Here is a 17,179-nt window from a genome sequence, read left to right on the forward strand (position 1 = left end):
TGTAAGACTTAATAAATGTCTGTTGAATGAAACAAAAATGAAATCATTGTTTTGGTTGAAGGATGTATGATTCTTATTACTAGGTTATTTTATATACAGTTTAAGTAAGTCTTTATCTTCTTATAGCTCTTAATTTTTTAATAGATATTTGATGCAAGATAAAATGAGATAGTTATTCCATGAGGTTTTCCCCATTTCACTGATGGGTTTGGTTCCCCTCCTTGGTGGATACGATGAGAAGCAGAAGTTGCATTTCCAAAGTTCGTTAAAACCATCTCCTATTGTCTTGTTTTAAAAAAGCACAACACTATATAGTTTTGCTTAAAATTGCTAGCCCATATGAGCAGTGGTGGGGCACAGTTTTTCATATTGGTTTTGTATCTTTTCCTGATACAATCTTGAAGTGTTTAGGTAAGTGTGAGGGCATTTAAAATATTTGGAAGGGTTTTGACAAAGTAGACAGCATAATGCTGAACTGCAGTACATACACAGCTACCGCTCTGCCTGAGGAGAGGCCGTATCACTGTGGTGACATGTAGGATGTGTCTTCTAAACAACTTCTCCTGAATACTGGGCCTTACCGTGTGGCAGAGCTTAATTGTCTTCCCCTCTGACACAGCGTGCAAGACACATTTTTGGGTAGACCAAAGAGCAGGTCAGCTGTTTCCATTTGCATGTGGAGTGGTAGAGGGCAGACAGCTCTGCTCTGTTGGGTAGGAGGTATGGCCCTACTGGGGAGAGAGACTTACCTTGGCGAGTTTGGAAACTTCAGGGTTCTGAGGTTGCTGGCGAAAGGTACCAAGATGTGTGGCTCGTTGGGGGCTGTGGGGGGTCCAGAGGCAGGAGCACAGGAGTGTGCTTGGGCAGAGCTGCTGCCTGTTGCAAAGACAGCAAGCTAACGTGGTGTTTCTTACTATGCAGCTGCTGAAGTCAGGAGTCCTGGTCTCTTTGAAACAGAGGATCAGAGGTTACATTCTGTATCCAGAATGTATGTGCAGGAGAAAGCGTACACGTTTGCAGAAGGGCAATACAGAAAAATTGGAAGAGAAATAAAATATGTGAAGCGCAAATCTGGGTGAGTGATAGAAGATATAAAATAGGTACTGGCAGAACTGTAGAGAACCATGATAATGAATAAAGATTTCTCTTGTGCTGCCTGTCTCCCCAAACTAGTAATTTCTAGAAAGAGGGTTTGACTAACAATAGGTTTGAAATGTCTTGGTGTTTATAGAAGCATAGCATGGTTTGGGTTGGAAGGAATCTTCTAAATATTATCTAGACCAACCCCATGCTGTGAACAGGGGCGTCTTTCACAAGATCAGGTTGCTCAAAGCCTTAGCCTTATGTTGAAGTTTAGATTAGTTTTTAGGAAAAATTTCTTCACCAAAAGGCTTGTCAAGCACTGGAACAGGCTGCCCAGGGAAGTGGTGGAGTCACCATCCCTGGAAGTATTGAAAATGAGGGATGTGGTTTAGTGGTGGCCTTGGCAGTGCTGGGTTAACAGTTGGACTTGATGATCTTAAAGGTCTTTTCCAACCTAAATGATTCTACGAGTCCACGTCCCATTCTAAATCTGGAAAAGTGTGTGCAGGCATGCTGGAGTTTCCTTCAGACCTCAAGACTCCTTTAATGGAGCCTTTCTGAAAATGAGTTATACCTTTATTCCATCCTTTATTTTGTGCTACCACTGTGATGGTCATAAGCACCCATCTAACCATGTTCGACAGAAGTGGTGTTTAGACAGCAAAGGGAAATGTGTCTTTTTCCCGTCTTGTTTGTATTTAAAGTTCTTCTTTTCAACAAATTAGATGAGTATTGGCAAAGAACAGTAATAAACAAGCTTCAGTAATGTTTGCAATCAGGGTACAGTAGTCTTAGGCTAATGCTCTCAGAAATGTCTGCTCATCTTGGGCTTCCTGGGATTGCGCATTGAGTTGATCTTACATGCAGTTGTGTGCTCGGCTGTTGGGGAGCTAGATGCTGTGTGCTTTTGCTTGCCAGTGCCAGTTTGTGGGTTTAGGTTGGAATGTGGAGCTAATGTGTCCGCTGCATCCCGTGTGCTTTTGTTAGATCAATATTTTCATTAGTAATGAGAGTTGTAATGGCCAGAAATGGTTTAGTTGTTTAATGGATTGGAGATGTCAAATGCGTGTCTTTTGAGTTACTTCAGTAGCTCTGTAAAAACAAGGCATCTGTTACTTTGAATCTCTGTAGTTTTCTAAATAGTAGTATGGCTCCCTAAATTGTTTGAAAGGTGTATACTAGATTAATTTCTGAATCTGTTTAATATCTTGTTTGAGTAAGTTCATGTCTGAGAAGAAACAAAGTCCTGACTTGTTTTGTCTTTTTCAAATAATATTTTGTGGGAGAAATAGGGGGAGCGAAAACTCTATGCATTTAAGTGGTCCTCTTTGAAATCCACTCGTTATATGTGTGTGGTGGAAAAACAAGGTTTTCAGGACCACTGATGTGGTGGGTGTCTCAGTGAAAGGCACAATGACAACTTAATACGGGTCCCAGATGTGTGAACTGTGGTAGTAATGTGTGGGGCCAGTAAAGGCTGCAGTCTTAATTTGGGAGCCTGGTTCTGTGAACAGTTAAATCTGATTGCAACAAATTACTAGTTTAAAAAAGAAAAAGTAAATTGGATTCTGCCTGTATGCAAAAATTTGCTATGTTATGGATTCCTTTCTTCTAGTAAATTAACAGTTTACTACTTTGAGGACTGACATTAGAAAATGGTATGTTAGAAGTGCTGTCTTGATACTTTAAAATTGGTGGATTTTTTTTTTTTAATAATTGGCAAGAACCTTAATACATAGAAGACTCCGTAGTGACAGTACGGTAGCATGGATAACAAGCCTCACTACCTGAGTTTCTCTCCCCTTGTGTGGTGGGAGAATTGAAATGGTGAAGTAAGCATTTAGTGCAGTTCTTACTGGTCTTGGAGACTGATTCATCACGAGTAAATAATGAAAACCAAGTTGTGTTGGCTTTATCAAGTGGAATCCATTTCAGTGTCGATGTGTAGTAGGCAGAGCTGTAACAGCCCGAGCCTCTGACTTTGTGAATGAAACAGTTAACATGCTGCTGCTCTGAATGTGAATGGGGAAGAGCATGAAACAAGTCAATATGCTACAAATGTAAGGAAAGACCTTGGATGTTGTTATTGTAGTATGTCTTTCAAACATGGATATTGTCAAGCTGTGAGTTTTGAACATGCTTTACAGGAGAGAGAGGGAGAGTGCATTAAAATAGACTGAGTAAATTGTACAATTCTAATTGCTACTGAGTTCTGCCAAAGACAGTTTGAATTTTAAACTGCAGCATTATTATCAGCCTTTTAAATGGTTTATTAAAGCATGTTCTCTCCTGATAGGAATGGAACATTAACAAGAATATAATTATATTAAATGGAATGTTTTGAAGCCTTGAATAAAACAAAGGAGGGCAAGTGCACAAATGTGAAATGTTTGCATTGCATACCAAATGTTTAGCAGATTTTAAGTTGTCAAATGCACCTGTTTTCCTGTCTGTAAATGTTGACCAAAGTTATTCTTGAGTAGATGTTGGCTGTAAGAATTGTGAAGGGAGGAAACTAGTCTGAAACTTGGTTACATCAGAAACCAACATACAGTAGCTTGCATAATGAAGGTGGTATTCAGTACCATATTAATTGTGATCTTTACTGAAATTTGCTGGTTAAGGCTCTTTTGGGTACGGATACTTTTAAGTCTGGGCCATTACAGAATGGAAAGTTAGATGAATTTCAAGGAGGGACTGAAAGAAGAAATGTGTGCACAAGGTGCATGAAATCAAATACAGCAGGTGTGGACAGAGCATTGTTTATTTGTGGGAGAAAGCAGTATGTCTGTATGCAAAGATACTGTACAGGGCATAGCTTAGAGCAGGTAAATGAGCTCATGCTCCCTGGAGTACAGAGTGAGTTACCGTACATCATCATTACTTACCTGTAGGAGGCTCTTGCCTTGCAGCATATACAAAATAGTTCTCTGTCCTTTTATAAAAAGATAATCTTGAATTGCTTTAGATTTACCAGGGAGCAGGAACCTGTGTGATTTCTTATATAACATGTACAGACCTTTATCAGTAGCAACCATTATGTGTATTTAAAAAAACAAAACAAAACCAACCAACCAAAGCCCCACAACCCCCAAAACAGTTGCGTCTGCTGTTTAATTTAGAATATCAAGATTGTAATATCATCTTTCTTTTTTTCCCTCCCCCTTCCCCCCCCCCCCCCCCCCCCCCCATTCAGGAGGAGAAAAGCAAAGAGTTGCAATTGCTAGAGCAATGTTAAAGGAGCCACTTATTTTTCTTTATGATGAAGCCACGTCATCTTTAGATTCAATTACAGAAGAGGTAAATTGGGATAACAAAATATAAAACTTAAGTGGTGTAATGATTTGATTCTGATGTTTTTTTCCTTGTTCTTTTCCTCTCGGAAAGAATTCTGAGCTATCATGGGTTTTCCTGGTATTATTATTAAGAGATTCTATGTCTAAGCCCTTTTTCTAAAGGCCAGAGCAGAGCTAGTGAGTCTGTCTGCCTCGAGACATAGTTAAGAATATCAACTCTGTCTCTGGGCATATTTTCTGTTTTACACTCTGGAGGTCCCATTCACCATTAAACATTCATCTCTTGAAACTGTTGCAAATACCTCATGCGGCCATGAAGTGTGAAGCTTTCCAATCCACTTTAAAAGGTGTTTAGGTGACATCTAGCATTCCTTAAAGATGTCTTATAAATAATTGTGACATAACGCAGAACAGAAAACCTCTTGTTTATTGTGCAGCATCTTTCTGAGATGCAAATCAGGTAGGTGTAACCTGCAGCGCTGGTATTAATTTGTATTCATTTCACAGGAAGGGCTGTGAAACATCAGAGCGTTGTGACATAGATGTCATGACACTACCACAGTCACTGCATCAGGCTTCATAACTACGTCTGTGCTTAAACACAAAACTCTCAGCACCAGCAGTAATTTCACAAACTAATGTCATGAAAAACTAGAGCTCGAGCTATGTTTATGTTCACTTATGCAGATTATTGAGCAAATTTATTGACCTGTAATCACTAAATTACTTTCATTTTCCAGATACAAAGAAATCAGAGTACAAACTGTACATCTATATAGTACAGCATTTAAATATAGTACAGTTTCCCCATTAGACCAGAAATGTTCATAACACACGCAGTTCTACAGGACACTACTTGGATTTTTTCTCTTTTGTTTTGCTGTGTTTATTATCATAAGTATTTATATGTATTTATAATCATAAGGAAAGCTGAAAGTTTCAGCAGAACTGCACTTTAAAGACAGCAAATGAAAATGAGTCCTTTCCGCAAAAGTATGTGTGGTAATAGAAATGTTTTCTCACAAAGGCAAGTGGTTTTCAAGGAAAATAATCGCAGTGAGAACATAAATTTCCAGTTAGTGCTGCTTGCATCTGAATGCAGTTTGGGAAGGTGGAAGAGTACTCACAAAGGAAACGGTGGATAGATAATTCCCAGGATTGCTTTATGTTCCACGTTTTTTCTTTAACTTTCATTGATTGCAAAGTAGTGTTATTGTGACGATTTATTGTTTTCACATGCCTTTATTGCTCTTTATGTTGCTTTTGTAGCATGGCTGCATGGGGAACTTTTTCCTGAAATCAAATAACACTTCTCTTCCTTTGTCCCTTGGGTTATCTGCATTTTTCTGTGAATGCAGGCTTTTTCTTGTAGTTTGAGGACTTTATCAGAGGCACAGGTATTTCATGCTTGGGATTCTTCTGTTTATTCTGTAGGTACTTGTAGCTCTTTCTTATTGTGATGCTATAGCAGTACTGGAGATGTTTGTCAAAACTTACAGTAAATTGCATTTTTCCAGACAGCATTTTATTTCTCTTTGTACCACCTAGGAGTGTGCAAGAGTTTGTCTCTGTTTTAATTTTGCAGAATATTCTCAGTGCCATGAAGGACATGGTGAAACACCGAACATCAGTTTTCATTGCTCACAGGTTGTCAACAGTAGTTGATGCGGATGAAATTATTGTGCTGGATCAGGTGAGATGATCACCCTGTGATGTGTAATTTTCACATAATGTCAGCGTTTGTTTTAGAGAGTCTGTGTGTCCATTTTGAAATATTCTCCCACCGAACTACTGAAAGTTCTTTCTTTGGAAATGAGCCTTGTTAGAAAATTCTGGCCCAAGCTTTGGTTTTTATATATTTCTTACTGCAACTAACAGTTTATCAGCTGCAGAAACTTGCATGTGTGACTCTTGTATGTTGTATTTTTACCTCATTTGCATTGTTTATTTAATTGCATGTTCTTTATATGTATTATTGCAAATTTCACTTGATGCTCTGGGACTGGCTTAATGTTGCATGTTTTTAATTTAATTTATTATGTGCTTCTGTCAGGTTAGGTTTCCTAACATGTTCCCCTAATTTATGCTTCATTACCATTACTCAGTGAATGTCTATTTTTTTCACATACATTCACTAGGGTTTTTTTTCTTTCAATGGAAAGAGAGAGGACAGCATGTTCTGTTTCCATGCAGATAAAACTGTTGTAGGATTGTTCAGTCTCATTATATAATAAATCTGAACACCATTCTCTATTGTACCTGTGGAAGAGTGTGATTATTCCTTTTCTGTATGCTTCTCTTGTAAGGGGGGGTGGGGAGAGAAAAAGAAAGAAAGTTTCAGCATTTAATTTACTAATACCACTACTCAGCTGTTTATCTCACATTCAGTCTGTCCTAAGTCCATTTTCTTCTCTATCACACGTATCTGGCTAGAGATATAAAATAAACAAATGTCCTTATTAAACTTTGTAGTTACTCTTTTAACCGATGATGCTGGAAATGTAGTGCTATAATCTGCTGATAATAGATGTTAAATTTATCTCTGCATTCATTTTTTTTTCAGTTGCTATTTATATGCTTGTGATCATAGGTGTATTTAGTGACTAAAATATGCCTCTCTAAAAGAAAATAAATTACTCCTACAGTACATTAAATGATTTCATGGGGAATTAGAACAAAATCTTACGGTGATGTTCATGACTGTCTGTGCTATACAAATCTCAGCTTCACATGAATTTCAAAATGAAGTAGTGGAATAAATCACTCATGCTGCTCTGTGGAATTTTTATTTGTTTTTGATCTGCTTGTTTTTTCATCTTTTCCTTGAAAAATCATTTCCTAAGGTGTATCCTTTATGTAACTGCACATTAAAACATCTTGCAAATGTTTTTTAACATGTTACAAGGCAATCTGCGACTTTTTGTTTCTGATGCAAGTTTTCACAGCTTACTAAGAGTGTGTTTTGTGTTACACTGTAACTGTTAAATTAAAAATAAAAGCACAACCTAAAACTGCAAAACAGCTAGGGTGCTCACTTACATGAATGATGTTAGTGTAATAAAGATTGTGAATGAGTGAGGCAGTGTGGTGCATCACTTTTAGTGCCCGACTGCTTCGTGAGGCATCATTGATGTTTGCTCAGCAAAAAGTTGCCTCTTGTCATCCCAGTTTGATTGATGAGCGCTGTGTTAGCAACCAGATAAATAAGGCTGGTAGTGGAGATGAGACAAGGTGATTGTGACTGGGTTTGCTTAGCAATGGAAAGGGCATTGCAATTTCAGCACCTTTGCCTGGGTAACGTCAGAGTAATTCCTGAGTGAGTAAGCAAACACTGTATTGATGATATTGATCCTAATGCTGTGAAGCTGAACAGAGAAGTTAAGTTTTTGACGATCGTGCGAGAGTTAATAAAAAAAAGGCCATAATTCAAAAGCACGGTCTTTATAACAATGAACTCGCTAAATTAACCACTTAAAGTTTTTAAGTAAATTCTGCAGTTACGTTGGTCAAGTGTATGTGTGTTCAGATTCCACCAGCATGACTAGTAATAGAAGTGACAAGACCCAATTTTTTTCCCAGCATGTTCATCAGCAGCTGTCACAAGGAGGTAGATTTAATTGTAGATCAGAATTTAGAACTAATACAAAATCCATGTAGTCATCCGTACAATGCTGTCTTTTCCCAAAGGAAAGAATAGCTGGAGAATGAATACATTATTTTGATTTTAAATCAGCATATGTAAATGTGTATTTCAAAGTAGAAAGATGAGTCTGTTTTTTTGAAGAATAGTGTTGTTTCACTGTCGGTAGGATTTGAGTTCTCCTCTCCAACTCTTCCTTCCCGTTTCCACAATGATAGTCAATAAATCATCTTTGCTCTTGAGAATAGCACAGATGAACTGAACTGCTCACTCGATTTTCATGACGGCAATTGCAGTGACACAAGTTACTGAGTACTCATCTAAAAGCACAATTTACCCTAATTGTTTTTAGGATTTGATTTTAAACGTGTTTGCTTATCTAGCACAAGTCCCTCTCTTTATGCCTTTACTTTTCTGTGTGTGTGTTATCAAGCAAAGACAAATACATGTTAGTTTTGGTACACTCATGTGACTTTTGCAGTAGTAGTTTAACACATTGCTGCTCATACAGAGGCCTGTGTTTACTTTAAATAGCTCTTCCAGTTCATGCATGTTTGTGGGCTTTAAGTTTTGTGCATGTGGACAAAAGGCATCCGTGTCCCCATTTACGTAAGCTTGAGGAAAAACCCAGCTCCTTGTTTTCGCCTTGCATCGTGGCAGCAATTCAGTGCGCAGCACACATGCAACCTTTCATTGGCGTCCCAAGCTCCTTCTCATTACTAACTGCTGTGATCTATTCTGTAAAACTGTGCCCCATATTTTGGCAGCATTTATATTCCTAAAATCTAGTGATACCCATTACTGACTTACTCCCCTTCTTTTACAGGGCAAAGTTGTGGAGCGCGGTAGACACGCAGACCTCCTGGCAAGTCCTAACAATCTCTATTATGAAATGTGGCATACACAGAGCAGCAAAGTGCTAAATAGTCATAACGATCCACACTGGGAAGAGAAAAATAATCGGATGTCCAAAGAGGAGGAAAGAAAGAAACTAGAAGAAGAAATTATCAATAGTGTGAAAGGCTGTGGAAACTGTTCATGCTAAGTATGAGCCTGGATTCATCTTGTATAATAGGGTAAAAATGCACAAGATTACAGTGAGGTGTAGCTCTTGTTTTTAAGTCAATGTTCAAAAACTTTCCTGGGTTTTTCAGTTTTAGGGTTTTACAGTTTCTCAGAGGGACATAATTTCAACCAAAGGAGTTCTATTTTTACATCTTTAGATATCTCTGATATTTAATGGTACCTGCAAGAGCTGAGCTTTTTCAGAAACTTTAAGAGTGTAACTTACGGCACTTTTTAGGCATTGGTAAATTCTTTGGGGTAGTTGCTTGAGGTGGATTATTGAATTGTAAACAGATTTGTCCTGGATTTACAATATGTCTCATAATGGTTGATAAATATGTCATGTTTTAATTGTAATTGGGCTAATTTAAACTCATTTGCTAGTGAGGAAGATGCAATTTAATTTCTTCAGTGGTGTTCTGATTTAAAGTGTTCTTCCTTGCAAAGAATAAGAAAAGCCTCTGCAAAATATTAGAGGCTTGGAGTAGCAAACTAAATATTGGGATTATCCATCTCACCCTTCACAAACACCTTTCATACTGGACTATCAGGAAGTGTATTGGTATTATTCTAAAAGAAAACTAACAGTATTTTTAAGAGCTGGCAAAAATCTGGAATTGGCAAAATAGTGTGACTTCACAGAAGACATACGAAATGTTGTATGTAAATACGAAGAATTGGAAGTTTCCCTTAAATGAAAAACTCTAGAGTTCAGGATTCTGTGTCCCCAACATCTGCTGCAGTAGTCAAAGCAGAATGCAGTCATTTTTTCTGTTTCAGTCATGGTCTTAGGGAGCAATTAAGATTCAATAAAGACTTCCATAAATTTCTATTATGTCATTAATGCATGAGAAAATGACCTGCATAATGCTGAAAGTGTTGCTGTAATAATCTCCTCATTTCAGTAGTTAAAATTTCTTCAGTGTCAAGAACCCTCAGTCTTTGCAGGGCAGTGCAGCAGGTGTATTGGGTTTGTGTGGCAAGGTTTTGGTAGCGGCGGGGGAGGGGGGGGCTTCTGTGTGAATGGGGGAAGCTGCCAGAAGCTTCCCCCATGTCCGACAGAGCCCACGCTGGCCGAGGCCGAGCCCATCAGCGACTGTGGGAGCCTCTGGGGGAACATCTTAAAGAAGGGGGGAACCCCCTGTGCAACAGCGGCGGAGAGGAGCGAGGCCATGCGAGAGCAGCAGCGCTGCAGCACCCGGGGCAGGGCAGGGCAGGGGGGCTCCAGGCACGGAGCAGAGACCCCCCACAGCCCGTGGGCAGCCCCAGCGGGGCAGGCTGTGCCCCCAGCCCCCGGGGGAGCAGCCCCCCCCCCCCCCCCCCCGCAGCTCGGGAGCCCCCCCGGGGCAGGGGGTGCCCGCAGGGGGCTGTGACCCGCGGGCAGCGGCGCTGGGGCAGCTCCTGGCAAGGGGGGGGGGGGGGGGGGCAGGGCTGGGGCCGGGCTGGGGACCCCCTGGTGCCGGCTGGGCCTGGGGGGCTGCGCCCGTGGGGGGACCCAGGCTGGGGCAGTGTGGGGAGACCTGCGGCCCCTGGGAAGGAATCGGGTCGGAGCAGTTCGTGGGGGGCTGTCTGCCGTGGGGGGACCCCGGCTGGGGCAGGGCAGGCTGTGAGGAGGAAGCAGTGGCAGAGCCAGCGTGTGATGGACGGACCCCAGCCCCGTTCCCCAGCCCCTGCACTGCTGGGGGGAGGAGGGAGGGAAACCGGGAGTGAAGTTGAGCCTGGGAAGAAGGAACAAGTGGGGGAACGCATTTAAGATTTGGTCTTATTTCTCATTACCTTACTCTGACTTCTAACTGGCAATCAATTAAATTAATTTCCCTGTATCTAGTCTGTTTTGCCCTGACAGTAACTGGTGCTGCTCTCCCTGCCCTTATCTCCACCCAGGAGCTGTTCATTACATTTCCTCCCCTGCCCAGTGGTGATGGAGCGGCTGGGTGGGCGCTGGGCACACAGCCAAGGTCAGCCCGCCACTGCAGGGTTGTATTTTTAGGCCTCTTCAGAGAAATTTACTGTTATCTATTTATCACTAGTTACTTTGGAAAATTCTTCATGTTGAATTTAAAAACAAAATTTCTTCTCTTGGATATTGAAAAATAACTTTTTTCCTGGGGAATTATGCCAGTATAATTACACTGATGTAATTACGTTTATAAATCAGATGCAAGTTTTCTCGGTGTGGGCACTAGTGAAGTACTGGATTTGGTGCTTCTGGAAATTTAGTTGCAAGTAGTGTTTGTTTATTTGTGCTATACCTTCCCCTGCAGCTAAATATAGGAACGGTAACTTAAAGGGAGTGAACCTTTGCTGTATTCTCTGCTACTTGCTCATTTTCTCTCTATTAAAATGATGGGTGAAAAAAACCAACCTGGCATCAATCTCCAGTTAAAAATTATTTTAAAAGTATTTCGAATGCAAGGACTTTTATTTTCATCCTTGCAGCGCAGAAGCAAAGTGAAGCTTTGTTAATGTAGTGGCAGTTCAGAATTCTAGCTTACAATCTTCCTTTTATTTTCACTAATTGTCTCCTTTTTTAGTTTCTGACAGCAGTAAGGTTGACTATAAAGGTGCAGTTATCTCTGAGCTGCAACAGTTAGAAAAGGTTTATTAAAAAAATCTTTTTATGAGGCATCTCCCTTTGCTGTATTGTGGCTAATAAAAAAACCAAACAATGTGTCATCCCTCCCCACCCTACAAGAGCTGGTGATTGGAATGAAATAATTTGTCTACCGTTGCACCCAGCAGATAATGTGTGAAGGCTGTAAATAGTAATATTTCAATCCTGAAGATTTTTTTTTTTTCCTTTGGTACAAGTGTTAGAAATGTCACTGGTCATCTGAAAGATGGAGGAAAAGAGTGCTGGCATTTTTCCTCAATGAACAGTCCCATTTGTAGGGCTTAGACATCCTCAGAAGCGTCTAAGAGAGCGCAGGAGCTAGCGTTAGCTTTTAAATGGCTGAAACCAAATTTTAATGCCAAACTTGATTGCATTTCGGAAGGAAAGTTTTCAGATGAATGCTGATGTGTATTGTCACTGGGGATGGGCTTTGCAAGTACTCCAAGAGCTGAGCCTTACGGGTTTGGAATGAGGGCTGTTTTCAGATGGTAAATACCAGAATTGATCGACATTTGTTTAAATCCATCCAGGGATTGCTATAGGTGTAAAGCCGTTAGGACCCCGCCGTGGGGGTAGGTGCCAGTCAGGGTGCTGAGCTGTGTCCGACTTTAAGGACACGGAATGAGCAAGGGCATTTCCTCCTAAGGGAGCCGGTCATAGAATACTTGGTTTAAAGAATTGCCGTGGGTTTCTGGAGACGGCTGAGAACATGCTGTGCCATGGAGTTGCTAGATCAGCATCCGTGACTTGTTTGTGGCTTCATTTGAAGGAATTCTCTGTATGCTTGCCTGTCTGCTTCCGAGGCAGGTTACAAAAGTACACTTCACCATCATAAATTCAGCAGCTACACACAAGAAATGCAGACAAGAAAAAAAAAAAAAAAGAAAAGGCATCTGTACTAATAAGAGCAAAGAGGTTTTTCTCCCCTCGTTACCTTCCCAAGTAAAATGGGAAAAACTTCCTATAAAAGCAGAAAACATAGTTGCGTGGCTGAGGAGTTGCAGGCGAGCAGGTTCCCCGGCTGCCACAGCTGCGCACAGCTCTGTCAGAGGCAAGAACAAAATGCTGAACATTACGTTCTGCTTGTGGGTGGGCATCTCGGAGAAGCAGTAGCAATAATTGGTGATTCTGTTGTCTGCCAGAAAGTAAAACTTGGGCACTCTTTGATTATTTTTTTAAAATATTTTTATTTCTAATTTTTATTCATACGCTCTGTCTGAAGTGTCACCGTTTGAAGCAGATATTTAAAGTGCTGAATGGGAGAGGCATGGCTTTGGCGAGAGTCTCCCTGTAGTGCACTGACAATATATATGGTGTCGCTTTAAAAAGCTTTACAGTTTCTTAGAGGAAAAGGAATTTATTTCGGAGCTCTTTCAGAGCCTCTGTGGGTCTTGGTAATTCTGCTCTTCTGTAATCTGGAACATCACTTTTCTAAAGAGCAGCTTTTCATATGCTGGACTTTCAGTTGGTTCTTTTTCAAAACTAAAGTCATCTATTACCATTATAAAATCTTTTTGTCTGCAATTTTGGAGTAGAAAAGGCCGTTTAATTTTTTTCCCCTTTCATTCTCTGTTTTTAAAGGAAATGTGTTTGTGGGAAAAAGATGTTAAAAAGGGGCTCTTCTTGCAGTGCATAGTCATCTATTAACTATAAACTTACAGAATTTAATTATAATCCCCATGTAAAAACCTACTAGGCACAGGGTACAATGACACGAGATGCGAAATTTTGGCTATTCTAGCCTGCAAGTTAGAAAACTTAATTAGTGGTTGGTGGGGGGGTGGTTTTGCTTTTCACAAATGGATATTCATAATTGCTGCTGGCAGATGATCCCCCAGTTTCTTGCAGCAGTTCTGTTCCATGGGTTAGGAGTTACCTACATCTCGTAATGCTGAGATTTTAAATCGTGTTCAGGTTTCTTTTCAGAATGGAAATATAAAATTTACATTGTACAGTAAGGCTGTAGATGTTGAAAAACAACAAAAGAAGCTAGTTTAAGGTCATATCGTGTAAACATTCTGCTGGAAGACTTCTCTACCCTGACTCCTGTGCTTTGTCTGTGTATAGATAATTATTATTAAATAAAGGATTTATCTTTGTGAATAGAAATGGGTATCCTGTCAAAATGGCTCTCCCAGCTTTGCTGCAATTTCCAGAGGAAACAGTCACTGGTATGGAATATGAATAGCGGTGGTGTTAATAACAGCGATGGGTGTGTGGCTCTTCCCCTCAGCGAGGGAAGCTTTGAATTGGCCTTTTTAGTAAAAGCAGTTGTTTGCCACGCTTGGTAATGACAGTGAAGCTGATAACAATTGCGGGGGGGGGTGAGTTAGCATAAGGCAACCAAATTCCAGATGATCGATTGGAAAGGCGAGTTCATATAGTGCACCTGAATTCTGTTCCCACGCAGCTTTTACAGCCCCTTAATTTTTTGGTGTATGGAGCTGCAAAAACATGTGAAGAGCACTCATGTTAGATGCGTCATGCTGATGAGAGTGAAAATTCTTGTTAAAAGCTTGGCTGTTTCTTACTTTAAAATGCTGTGGGTTTATAAATGTAAACTCTTAACTTGTGAACAGTAGGTTTGTTTTAAGGAATTGCTTGAGCCCTGGATATAACGTTGCGTGTAATTGCTAACTGTATTTCTTTTTTGTGCAGCTGTAACTCTAGTTCCTCATTATCAAATGAGAAGGCAGGAAATGCGGGAGTTTGGAGTTACAGGTCATTTTGATAGTTCACCTAATGTACTTGCACCATATTGATCTGAGCCGCAATAGCCACTGCTCCTGCCGTCACTGCCTCAGAGTGAACGTCCCTGAGCCCCGCGTGGTCTAGCAGAACGCGCTGTGCGTCCGGAACGAATGAATGGCGGATCCCGGTGCAGGCTGGGTGTTTTTCAAGTGTGACTGGATGAACTTCCAGCTGGTGTTTCTAAAGGTTCATTTGCTCTATCTTTAAATCTCGTAACGATGCTGTGCGGGAGTACTCCATCAATGTATACTGACAAAAAAAGTCATTAATTTTTCAGAGGAAAGAGCCATAATGGGAGTATGTTTGGGGTTTGTCTTCATGTATACACATAACTTGTGTTAGTGCTAATTTGAGTTGCATGTGTACATCAAGGAAAACAGTAATTACAAATCCAGCGTTTTACAATCCTCACATAAATTAGGAATCATTTTGAGGTTACCATGCTTGTTTAACACCCCATCTGTGTACGAACAATGCAGAAGTGACAATTTAGTATTCTATCGATTATCTGCTCCTTCCCATTGAAAAAATTCCAATTGCTTATTTTGGTTAGTTGAGCACCTAAACGGCCATCCCTCTTGTTAGTCCTGGCGGCTGCTGGAAACCGGTAGCACTGGTATGCGCAGAGAACGGACCTGGCGGCAGGCAGATGCTAGCCTGACTGCATGCTGGAGAGTTTATGTTCCTTGGAAGGAGCCAGGGCATTTTTCTAAATGAAGAATTTCATTTTTTTTAAAGTGGTGTGATGTGGCAGTACTGTGCTGTATAGCTGTCTTATTAACGGGACGGTGATGTCATTGATAACATGGCGAGGGAGGTAAATTGGAGATGGAGACACGCGAGCCTCCTGTAGGACGGGTACTCTAGAATTCAGCTCCTCCGTGACTTTAATGTGTACATCTGGTTTCTTTATAAGAAAATCCTTCAGTGGTTAGTCCCTGAAAAATACCTTTTACATTCCTGCTCCGTGGCTTTTGATGGGTTTCTGCAGATGATGTGCCCAAACGCGGGGAAAAGACATGAGCTTTGTGCAGCCTGGAGAACCAGCGAAGCCTTGGGAGACCAGCGCTCAGAGCAGGGTCTGCAGGCTGGGCTGGCTCCGTCCCCGGCTCCCTCCGGGTGCTGCCAGAGCCCGGCAGTGGCACCTGCAGTAAGAAACACTCTTCTACATGGCCGGCCACACAGAGCACCGGCCCAGTGCCTAGAGGCGTTGCTGTATGGTGATGTCTGTGTATATATATATGTATTTATAAAAAAATACGAGGGGAAGTATTGCTGTGTGTTGCCCTGTGGATGCTTAAGAAAAGAGCCTCCAAGGTGCACGGTGCACGCCGCGAGGTGCTCACCTAGCTGCACCCTGGGCCAGCCCCGTTACGGTCCTCTTTATGTGATACCGGCAAGCTGCACGCTAGGCTAACGGTAGCTTCCGAAATAGGCTTTAAGGCATGTGCTGTGAGAGTAAATGATGATTAACTTCCTTTTGAGTCACCAGGCAGTGGTGAAAGTAGAGCTGACAGAATATGGTTTGTGTGCATAATGAAATTGAGGGGCTTGCAGAGCTGCTGTGCATTCCTGCGGCTGCGATGTCGTCGTGGCCGTAGTCACCTCGGTGAGGCTGTGCAGCATCTCTCTCGGGTGAGGAGTGTCAATTGTTCTAAGTTGCACAGTGGATTTATTAATATGAAAAAAGAGGAAAAATGCATTTTTACTAGTGTTTTAGGGCAGAATTTAAAACAGCATCCCCAAAGCTGAAAGAGTAAACATGACAGCTCCCCCACATTCCATTTCCAGTTTTCAACACTTTGTAGCCCTTTATAAATTTGTCAAGTAAAGCATTTATGCCACACCAACTTTAAATGTGTCTTGTAAATCTCTCAGCCTTATCCTGGAGAGGAGAGAGGGGAAGGGAGAAAAGATATTCCCCCTCCCTTATGGAAAGGAAGAAACAGGCTGAAACACAATGTATCAGCTTCTGTTGCACCCTGGAATGCATTGTAAAGTGTTCCCTGCCGATTGCACTGGCCTTGGGCGTACACCAGCAGGTGTTTAGGAAAGTGCAGGTTGAAAAGATGAAAAGTTTCCATTTTACACTAGTTAGAGAAAATGGAATGCGAAGGTCAGTCTGTAATTGGGAGTGAACATTTCAAGTACAGTTGGTGCATGAATTATGAAGTGGGCTATGGAGCTTTTAGAAAATAGAAATACGTGTTCATGTATTTTCACGCAGGTGTAAAAAAAATATCTTTATTTCTTCAGTGATTTGCAAAACTTCCTGCCTTTTGAAGAACAGAGATAAAAGATTGAGCTTATTTACAATTAAAACCAGGGAATGTTTTCTGGGAATAACAGTGTTTGCAGAGTTTGTGAAAGGTGGAGTGACATCGCTTGTTGATGCTGTTACTTGCTATGCGACTCGAGTAATCTAGGAGATGTAGCAGGATACAAGGGAGGGGGAAGAGCACAAGGCAGAAGTGTTTTGGGCTGGAGTTGTTACCTCTGCCTTGTGCAAACTGCATGTTGGTTTGCTTCAAAGGCTGTGTAAGGGTTGTGCTGGTAACGTGTACTGCGTTCATACCTGGGATTGTAAGACCTCACCAAATAAACAGGCACCAGGTGAAGGCTTATGACAGTCCTGTGGTCCCTCTTGGAAGGAAGGTCCGAGGAGCAGTGCATTAAATGTTAGCAAGTTAAGTAAATTACTAAAATGCTAAGTAGTAACATACTGCCACA

General features: G+C 41.1%; 1 protein-coding gene across 2 annotated transcripts in view; it reads left to right on the top strand.

Moving 5' to 3' along the window:
- The window catches only part of ABCB7 (ATP binding cassette subfamily B member 7), a 44,817-nt gene extending 32,231 nt beyond the window's left edge, over positions 1-12,586 (top strand). For both annotated transcript variants that reach the window (XM_080365409.1, XM_080365410.1), the window contains exons 14-16: positions 4,280-4,383; positions 5,965-6,072; positions 8,846-12,586. In XM_080365409.1, the coding sequence (XP_080221535.1) occupies positions 4,280-4,383; positions 5,965-6,072; positions 8,846-9,064 (431 nt within the window). In that variant the 3' untranslated portion in view covers positions 9,065-12,586. The remainder of the gene's footprint in view (positions 1-4,279; positions 4,384-5,964; positions 6,073-8,845) is intronic.
- Positions 12,587-17,179: the final 4,593 nt, after the last annotated feature.

Source organism: Falco punctatus (assembly GCF_963210335.1).
Source record: "Falco punctatus genome assembly, chromosome: 15".
Taxonomy (NCBI): Eukaryota; Metazoa; Chordata; class Aves; order Falconiformes; family Falconidae; genus Falco; species Falco punctatus.